Source organism: Habropoda laboriosa, unplaced genomic scaffold, assembly GCF_001263275.1.
Source record: "Habropoda laboriosa isolate 0110345459 unplaced genomic scaffold, ASM126327v1 scaffold67, whole genome shotgun sequence".
Taxonomy (NCBI): Eukaryota; Metazoa; Arthropoda; class Insecta; order Hymenoptera; family Apidae; genus Habropoda; species Habropoda laboriosa.
The window spans coordinates 2,220,391-2,231,132 of NW_017100242.1; the positions used below are offsets into that span (position 1 = coordinate 2,220,391).

Consider the following 10,742-nt stretch of genomic DNA (forward strand, 5'->3'; position numbering starts at 1 on the left):
TCTTCTTTTGTTTCAAACCTCGTAGAACAACGATTAAAAGTGAGAAAGAAAGTTCACTCTGTCCTTATTTGTCACTTCACAGTTTGCGTTTGCGGACATCTATCTTCGAGAGACTACCGTAAACGTCTAGTCTCTCGGAGTGCTTGACAATTTTACTTAGCCTTAAGGCTACGTAAATAAATATAATTGAAAGTTTGAAATAATAATTAAGATATTAAAAAATCGAGGGAAACAACGAAGTAAATGTAAATTTTACGTTATTTACGTGCTTACAACGGGATCGATGCTACTTTTTCCACTTTATTTTCGATAAGACCAGTGATATTGTAGTTAGACCGTAGTATCGCATCTTGAGCTTAGCAATTCAAATTTTTCAAACAGAGCCACCGATAAGTTTGTGCAGCTCTCAGTGGACACATAAATTGGAAGAACGATGCATAGATGGCATCTACACGGTAAAGTCCCTGCCTCTTCCCTTTTATCGCGCACGGCCGCGCTGGAATCGTGAAGAAAAGCTACCTAATATAAATTCATGTTGTGTCCTCGAAAATTACGAGCGATATCAAACTGAAGAAACTGTAGCCAGGTCAGCCACCGTGGGACACTTTGTCTCGTTAACGTGACCGTGGATCCACTGACAAATGCGAAATAATTTTAACAAAAATTCCCCAGGCGTTTGACTTCAAATTTCTTCACCTGCGAGAGACCGAATTCGTTTATTCTATTCTTTCCCTTTCGTATACACCGGCGCGGTCCTTTTTTACACTCGTTTACGGTTTCTCTTTGTGGGAAAGAAAAGTGAAAAAAAAAAAGAGAGAAATCACGAGGCCTTTCGGTTAATAACGAAAATGGAAATGTCGAATACGAAATTACGCATCGTTCCAATTTTGTCGTAGCGAATGCACAAGTTTCGCGGGACGGAAGGGTATGTAAGTATCTTGAAAAGGTGGAGGGTTACGTTTTGATGCGCTAACAAGTTATAAGAACTTCGAGCCTATGACGAATGCAACCTTTACGTAATGAAGAAAGTTCGAAATGGAAAGGAATAAAATCCATGCAAAATGTTCTTCGTAAAATTCAACGACTCGTATAATTTCACCGAGCGTCGCTCGTTTGAAAGTATGGTTAGAGGGAAAGGGAGGCCAAAGACATGTTCTAAAACGGTACCTGTTCTTTTTTTCTGTTGCAGCTCGCCGATTAAACGAATATATTCGTCACTACGAACCTCTCTCTTATCCTACCGAAGAGGTCCATCGAGGTCACCTGAGGGCCAAGAGGTCGGTTACCCGCGACAATTCCGTGACTCTCAAGTTTCGTTCACACGGAAGGGACTTCCACATTCGACTGAAGCGGGATCTGACCACCTTTAGCAATAACTTAATTATTGAGGGCCCTTCCGGTCAAACGGAAGACCTCGATACTTCACACGTTTACCAGGGACACTTAGTCGGTGAGTTAAGCTTTGAATTTGTAAATTTCGATTAGGAAGTGATAGCGAAGATTTGCATCGATCGGGTAGAGATAATAGATAAAAATTCGGAATTCAAGATTTTTCTAAGTCAGATAGAAATTATAGATGAAAATGGGAGTAATTGATCAAAAATTCAGAATTCAAAATTTACCTGAGAATTCCAGGTTTGCCAAAAAGTCAGGTAGAAATAATTGATAAAAATTGAGAATTCAAGGTTTGCCTAAGTCGGGTAGACTTGAATTAATTTTGATGACACAAAAGGAACAGTAGATGAAAATCCAGAATTCAGAAATTTCCCTATAAACTTAATACGAATTTCACAACAATTTGCCATTATTTTAAAAAATGCAGAAAAATGTCAAACGTGAAAATTCAGTTCAGAAAATTCAAATTCAGGATGATCAAAGTTGATCCTTCTTTAAACGTACGAAAAATAGGAAAACCTATGGAACAATCTGATACGTATGACAATTCCTATTTCTCTAATTTCGTCCAAAAACCGCTCACTTCAATTGCGACTTTTCCCTGTATGCAGCAGTAGATTAAAGTACTATTTCCCATTTCCTGGTAAAAGGGTTTGTTGGGACTGTGACGGTTGCTGAGGTTGCCGTCTTAGCCTTAGAATATTGCACAGTAGTGCCGTCTGATTTCTCTCTCTCTCGAAGGACCACTCGAATTGTCTTCGAGAAACTGAATTCTCGCTCTACTTTCTGCTTTTTACCAATTTATTCGCAAACTTTACTTCCAACTAACTCCGTAGAAGAAACCTAAACGTTTCTTATTGGCCTGAATGCTTATTCGATTAGCCCGAGTGCTAATTTCGTTAATTGTTGCCTAGCCTGATTGCTGGGCGTTCTGAACTGATTGATTGCTGTTTTCTAACTCGCAGCTTCGTTCTAACTAACTATTTCTGTCTGACTATTTCTGATTGGCTTGTGACTGACCTTTAATCTAACAACCGACGACCGTCTCATTTCTTTGCACGCACGTTGCTTGGTCATTCTCAAGAATCTTTAATCACCAATCAACGTATACTCAGTAGAAGAGTTGTAATGAGGTCGTAAAATCAGATAGGCGTGAAAGAACATGAATTCCAATCGCCAAAACATCAGTTGGGTGAGATAGGAAAGCTCGAGTCACGTTTGTGATCGTCAAAATCAACTCAGCGACGGTTTTCCTATTACAGTATATTTAACCCTTTCGATACTAACGACGACTATAGTCGGCCATCGTTGAACGCTCGCTGTGAACTAACGGCGACTATAGTCGTTCATAAAGAATTCGCAAAAAATTATATTATTAAGCAATTTTATAAAGTGTTAAGTATGATTTCTTCCCGCCAATTCATTACATTGTACGGCAAAATTGAACTACTACGCTCCTTATCCGGTGAACTGGCGTTCGCGTAGTAGCTTACCCGTTCAGTGGTAGCGTATTCGCGATAAAACCGTTTCGATGCCCTATCGAAAGAGTTAAAAAAATGATAAAAACAGGAAAAAGGTAGATATGGGTCAATACTGACCCGGTCACAGGCATCACTTGACCGCTGGAAGTATCGACTGTCTGATTGTTCACGTGTTTAGCTCGTCGCTTGTGACTTGAAATTTGGGGAACCCTTATAAGACGCATAGGAAATTTCGTGCTACTAGATCAATCGATGTTTTCGCCTAATATGACGATTTACGACCTCGCTATATTTCTTCCACCAAGCATACCTAAGGGAAATCGCGAACACCCTTCTCTTGCACCCTTAGCACACATTTTAGGAAGGGGTGGCGACGTCTAACGATAAAGTGGAAGGTAACGGATGTTCCAACAACGCCGAATTTCCTCCAGGCTCTGACTATTCAGTTTGCAGACCGTTACAACTAATTTCTGAATGACCCCTTAGGAAATTCCCACTTTGTAACACGTCTTCGGGCTATCGAAGACGAGAGAAGCGAATTTCTAAAACCTCTAAGCTATAAACTTCAATTTCTCTCGCCGGAACACATCTGAATTTTCTAAATACATTCTAACAATATGCTAAAAGTAGCATTTGACTACGTAAACGTCATAAAGCGTTGTTTTAACAGGGTTATTTAATTAACTGGGAAAGTTAGAGGCAGGTGTGCGTAAGTTCAAGGTGCGCAGCGTTAAAGATTGTTAGTGCACAGAGATGGAAAGAAGTTGCTTTCAACTTGTTTGAAAATACGGCGCAACGCGGAAAATGGTCTAAACGGCCGTGAGCTTCCTACAACATAAATCACGATCTCTTTGCTCCTTAAGTGTGCGCTGCTACATTCTAAACCCTATATCCGAACGAGCCGGTACCGTTTCATACACAGTGTATAGCGTTTATATCTGCTCTCACATTGGCCACGATAACACCAGGTGCGGCATGCAAAAGTGCGTGTCACGGTAGATACCGAGTAAGACCTTTATTTCCAGCCTAATAATTTACCGAAGTTCGCGCGTAAAGGGACGTTTTAAATTATGGATTAGGTCGCCTGCCTTGTTGGAACGGTTTATCTTTCACTTTTGTGCTTGCGACCTCTGGCGACCTGGTTATGTCCGCGTTTCCTGCGATCCAACCCGGGGAAAAGTCAGATCTACTACTTCGATTCTTTAAGCCCTGGGAAGCAAACGCGTTTTAAAAGTTGCTGGCGTTTGGTGACACTCACTCGCGGGGCTGTTGACACTTTGTAAACGTGGACACGAACGTGAGATCTCTTAACACTCTGCGGATGTTCCTTTTCCTATATTGAACCTTCCGACAATTATTTAAGATAAATAACTATTTGATTGAACTATTATTTTTGTTAAATTATACTATACTGTATTCATATTCAACGTGGTTAAGTTAGATTCAAAAGCACTCTTGACCCTTTCGATGCGGCACGCTTAAAGCAAAAAAATGCTCTTCGTAGCGAAAGGGTTAAAAATCAGATATTTAAATTCACGAACGGTAAAATTAGTTTGATTTATGTCATGTTTGTACTCATTTTTATCGGGAGAATATCAGCAATCTATCGGTGCAATTTTTATCAAGATAGGATGAAAATTGGAGGAATTGAAATTTTTGACATTGGATGATTCATTGCAACGCAAACGGTATCCCTTTCAAGTGCTACGCCTCGCTTACTCTCGCTATATCTATTCACTTTCCTTGCCGATGTGTTAGGTTTGCTGACCTCGAGGCACCGAGTGGTGGGGGAAGAGTGGGGATGGTTCAGTTCAATTTAACCGGGCACTACTATATCTGGCTAAGAGAGTATTGAAAAAACAAAGTTTCTTGGCGGAGGGCCTCTCGAGAATAGCGCATCTAGGCGTCCGTGTCATAAGACCAAAGACTTGGCAACTATTTTTTGTATTTTTTTTTTTTTAGACTACTGTCTGTAGGATCATATATACATTGTATGAAAGTATTGCAGTTGTTATATTTTTAGGCAACAACTCTTGTATCTAACAGACTTGAGTGTGAATTTTTTAAAAATTGAACTTTTAAATAGAAGTAAAATTTCGCTGCAAATTCCAGTATATGTATTTTCATATGAGAAGTTACGTTTCTATCGATTGTACTTATTATTACTAAAAAGTGACATACTCTCCCTGTTCCATTTCATTTACGAGTAGAATGAAATGTGACGTAGCAGGAAAATATTGCTCGATGACATAATTCCATCTCATAGTTGATCATTTTCTTTCGTTAGCAAAAATACTATTTTCGTAGGTGTGAATATGAATACGAGTAAAATAATGCGACAAAATTGCAGAAATTTGATGTTTCTTAAAATAAAATTCCACAAACGTCGAAAACATTCTTCAGCATATGCATAGAAAATCAACGCTGTTTGACAGTAGCTCTCGCGCGAGTATTGCACTCGAGGCCGTACATTTGTATAGTTAATTTCTTCATTCCAAGACTAGAATGAACCACCAGTCTTATATGTGTGCACCGCAATCCATTTACTGCTACATGCAGTCATCCAAGATTTATAATCTTCCGCGGAGATGCAATTCTCAAGGAAATAGAGTACAACATACCACTAGAATTGTGTGAATTGTGCAGCTTCTGCAACATCTTTTTGACCTTCTTTGCTGTGATTTATTCTCAGGTGGCTCTAACTATAACCGTAAATTAATTTTCTCCTGGCTTCGTGTTCTGGAACTATTAATAACAACCTAACGCATTTCAGTTTCTGTTTAATAAATTTTGTTAAAAATACCGAGGACTGAAAAAAAAAACTGAGGATAAAAAATTATAATCGTCAAATTATGGATAAATGATTCGAAGAATAATTAAGTTTTATTTGTAATTATTTATTTATACACATATACGAGCCTGTGTTTAGTTACCGTTATTTTATGTTATTACAAAGATATCAATCATAATTATATACGATTCTCCTTATTTTTAGGTGAGCCTGGCAGCCACGTGTTTGGAAGCATCACTGATGGCGTTTTCCATGGGAAAATCATTTCACCCCGTGGCGGCGCGTGGTACGTGGAAAAGGCGCACTATTATTTTCCGCCGCACGAGATAAATGACACGTTACATTCTGTGATCTATCATGAAAATGACGTCGGCGATCCATACGCCCATTTTCGAAAAGGTACGTTGAATTATTAACATAATTACCGATTAGAACACTCACTGTCTCCGTTGTGGAAACTGATATTTTATTTATATATTGAGCAACCTTAAAATTTTTCCAAATTTCGCAATAATTTCATAACGATAGTTCGCGTTTAATCTAAATTCCACAAGTGTTCCAACATTTAACAGTTACAAATTTAATTAACACACTCGAAATACTGTGTATAATTAATTTTGATTGCACAGCTGTGCGTTTCTGTGATAGAATCAAACGATGATTTCATGCATTAACTGCAATAAAATGTAAATTAAATGAACAGATTCGTACATTTATACTTTATTAACGTCACTGGAGCTACGTTCCCGGAAAAATTCGAAATTCTTCAAATTTTCGTTCACCGAACTCCCCCTCGCGGGTACTTGCATTTTTCAGAAGTTCTTTTTTAAAAAGAAGGGACGCGAATTACGGCGAGAAAGGTAAAGGTACCAGCTCAGTCGGCGATCCACTAGACGGAAACAAACCTCTCTCTATTAGCATCGTTAAAGTATTAAGTTGAGAACAGTGTCTGTATAGATCCGTCGGACAGGTCGCGTCGACATAGTCTTCGCAACGACCCTACGTTTACACACTTGGACGGACACCCTTTTCGCCACGCGGTGTACACGTTCCTCCCTTCCTCGAGCCCGTCGAATGACAGTTTAGCCGGCGTTGCGAGGCATCCTTAAATGAGCATCCAGCCGTGTACAGTTTTTAAGCGAGTCGCCTTAACGACAGAGACCAATCTGCGTAAACCGGCTCCAGGCGGTGCGGCGTTTATGAATAGAGAGAGAGAAAAACACGCGTCACCACGCGCAGGTATGTGCTGTTTAGAGTGTCAAGCTCAAACAGGTAGGAGGATGACTAGAGGAGGCTGAAGCTTCCAGGACATGCGCGAGTCAGAGGAGTGTGCCTAACGACGCGCGTTCAGCGTCTGATTCAGACGCGGAACATTGCGTTTTCCGGTCCATTTGCTTCTCGAAGAAGATGTATGTATAGCTGACATTGCGTGTACGCGCCTCGACTGCCTTTCTAGCCGACCGTTTTCGTACACCTCTTACGTCAACCTGTTAAACTCGCTCTCGCCACGTCTCCTTTTCCTTTCCTCTTCGATAACGTCCTCGACAATAGGAGTGGTGAACTTTCTTCGATGGAACTGCTCGCTTGCCGCGGCGGGAAAATCTTTTTTCCGATTGCGAAATTTGCATCGATGGTACACGCGCGGCCTGAATGGAAAGTCGCGTAAAAAGGCTGCGGTACAAAACGTATTAACACTCAGCCGCGCTCCAGTTGCCTGAGGAAGTTCGAAAACTAGGAATTGCGGGAATTAGCGCGTGAAAACGTAACACAGTCGTGAAAAGATGTTGTGGGGCAACGGTGAAGTGTTCGACCATTCACGTGAAATTCTTCGAGGAGAGCAGGTGGACCCTCTACTAACTTACTTTCTTTGATTACGCGATCAGGTGCGAAAAATGGATCGTGAGGTATAGTCTATGGAAGGGATATAGGACAGGCCGTTGAGCGAAAACAGCGATTGATCAGGCGATCGTTGATCTCTGGCGAGGAAGTTGATAGCGCAAATTTCACACGATTGTAGAAAAAAAATAATCCATTCGAGTTCGTTTATGTAGGAGGTGGTCTAATGAACTTTACGTGGGATGTCGTGCAAAGTAGTTTATTTCGGACTCTCCGTCTATTATCGAAGCTAAGAACCGACTCTCCGTCGAATGGCAAAGATATCGCCGGTCCTAGCCAAGAGGCGCATGCCAACCCATAAACCGTCCCAAAAAGCCTACATTTAAAAATTACAAGAGAAACGTGGAATACCTGCGTGGAAAGTGTTGATAGAGTCGAAGTTAGATACCGACAGCGACTCTAGATCTATAAATATGCGTACGAATTTCACTCTGGTCCAACAACCAGGCAGTGTGTTTACAGCATTTGTGTAAATAACCGGCGCTTAAATAAACAGTTGTCGTATCGCGTATAATATTTATCACATCTCTCGCCCATATTGTGCTTCATAGACAAATTCTCGCCATCTTACCTGTTTACATGCTGGATATACACGTTATGTTTCTGCAACATTAACGTTCCGTGTGCTAGTATAATTCCGTTGGATTTCAAGTGGTTGATAATGGAACATGATTGTTATACAAATTTCTCTCTATTATAGATAATTCTGCAACGATCACTCTTTTACCTTTGCAACCGCTTCTTAGATTGTTTCTTTATTCACAGCTTATCTCTGTTATCGCATCACATATGGATACGGAGATTGCACTATTGTGTCAGTTTCTGCCTCTGAGAACCTAAATGTGGAGATTTTGGGAGGGTTACAGACTCTTGTACCGTCACGCTAGCCATCTTCTCATCTCTGCATGGTAGAAAGTAGCGAAATAACATCTTCGCGAAGTCTGTACAGAGCAGAAGCTGGAGGTACTGCGCGGTCGATAGAGAGATCGGGTCCATAGGCGCGCACAATATTTGCTGATAAGGCAGCTTAAAGAAGCACTAAACATCCCACCGATAGGAACTATATCAATATCGTACCAGGACTTTAAGAAGATAACAAAAGTGGAACTAACAAAGACGTTGTGGGAAGATTCTTCGGTAGAAAAAATGAAGTCATTTTAAACAGGATTCTGATAGACCACAAAAGAATCACGCATGAATTCCTCCTTTCATGTTCAATTCGATATTTTAATTTTTTTTTAAATTGTTAAAAATTCGTGGAATATTATTGTAGGAATTTTTATTATTTATTGGAGTGTGTACACTATAGTAACGATGTGCACAGCACTGAAATTTCCAATATATTTTCTAATCGTTTGGTAACAACGAATTTTGGTTTACAATTTCCAGTGAGATATACTTACTAATTTGTACGAAACTATAAATAATTTAAACAAAGTTTCGTTCAAACATTGCAATCTTTCACTTCGCAACGGACCCCGAATATAATGTTGGAACATGCTCGCAGTGGAGTCAGACGGTAGAATAATGTTGTGGTAGCTAACGACCACATCTCCTGGAACGCGATTAGAAGGGTGAACCATTCCATTAACACTGCCTCACTGTATACCATACTTGTATCTGGACAATTCAACTTGTTAGTAAGAAGTTTGTTTGAAAGACATCTTAATTCGTAACATTGGACGTCGTTCAGATCTTTGAGCTTTCACTCGACGCCTTCAAGACGTTCACAAGACGTCTCTGTGATATCTCGGGGTAAAGCCCTAGGAGTAAAGCTCTTTCGTAGATTTGGGGGTGTTAAGTTTGAAATTGACAAAAAAAAAAAAAATTATTCGACCACATCAATTTTTAATAAATTAATAACTATCGATAAGTGGCTATTAATTCAAAAATTTCGTAGATTTGGGGATGTTAAATTTGAATTCGACAAAAAAATTGTCCCACCACACCAATTTTTAATAAATCAATAACTACCAATAATTGATAACATCGATAACATTTTTCCGTATTACAAAATACCGAAAATATTCCAGATGGGCAGTGTTTTTGACCTACTTCGCACATCCCACGAATCTTCAACCCCCGCAAGTAATACGGGTCACAGATGACCCAGCTTCCCCGGTCGACGTTTCGAGCAAAATTTTAAAAGTAACTGATCACGTTTAACAGCGCAGAAGAAACATTAATAACCGTGGTGAAATCTGCGCTCGTAAAAAATGATGCAGTGTCATGAGCACACTTTTGCTTGCTCCTCAACTTGCTTATCCGTTCGGCTCCGTGATAGTTGGCGCATGGCGGAAGAGAAACTGTGATTTCACGCCCATACGTGGATGGCTGACCACGTCCTCAAAATAATAACATCGTCGTTTACGAACGATACGACACCCAAGGGGAAACGATTAAGTTTGTCATTACGTGGCGCATTATGTCCGTGCATCCGCTCTACAGACATACGCGAATAATTAAACCGTGCATGGACACTTCAGCTCCGCGACGCGTTATAAACTTCGCTCTGGTTGGAAACGTCGAGACCCGTGTTCGATGATGCTGTCGTGTTGTTGCATTTCTTGTTGCGAGGTTCACTTTTGCGTAAATTGGAGTTCTCTTTTTGAAAATTTGAATCTTCCACCACGTGGATTCGTATTTTGAGTTTTCGGGCGATATCTCGAACGGATGGTTCTTGGCAACGACTTTAGTTTCGCAATGGAAATTGCCTGTCTGCTTGTGAAGTTTTAATGGTCCTAAGATTCTGGCGCGAAACTAGCGGAATATTTAATTTTTCGGATTTTTGGCACTACGTTGAGTTACACTTTCTCACACGGTCTAGTTGAAATTTCTTTGGTAAAAATGCTATCGGTTCTTCGTTCGATTATGCTTTTCATTGATTCCCTAGATTTTAGAGAATTTGTTAAAATAGAGAAGTGGAAAGGTATAGTACAGTATTTTCATTATTTAATTTTGTTTTAGTTTTTTATTATTGGAACATTCTTCGTGAACTTAAAACAATTGAAAATGTACAGCGTATTATTACTTTTATCTACTCCAAGTTTGAAAAGAAATTAGAATATTAAAACGGTTAAAAATTGCGACCGCAGAAGTCCGCGAATAAAGACCGCGATTATCGTTATCGGATAAATTCCTTGGAATATTTACAATTAAGAGACACAAACGGAGTGTAA

The 10,742-nt window shown here is 39.9% G+C and overlaps 1 protein-coding gene across 1 annotated transcript in view; it reads left to right on the top strand.

Moving 5' to 3' along the window:
- LOC108571995 (disintegrin and metalloproteinase domain-containing protein 10) overlaps positions 1–10,742 on the top strand; it is a 117,639-nt gene that overhangs the window by 102,325 nt on the left and 4,572 nt on the right. Inside the window, exons 2-3 of the mRNA XM_017934171.1 lie at positions 1,190–1,450; positions 5,872–6,066. Coding sequence (XP_017789660.1) covers positions 1,190–1,450; positions 5,872–6,066 — 456 coding nt within the window. The remainder of the gene's footprint in view (positions 1–1,189; positions 1,451–5,871; positions 6,067–10,742) is intronic.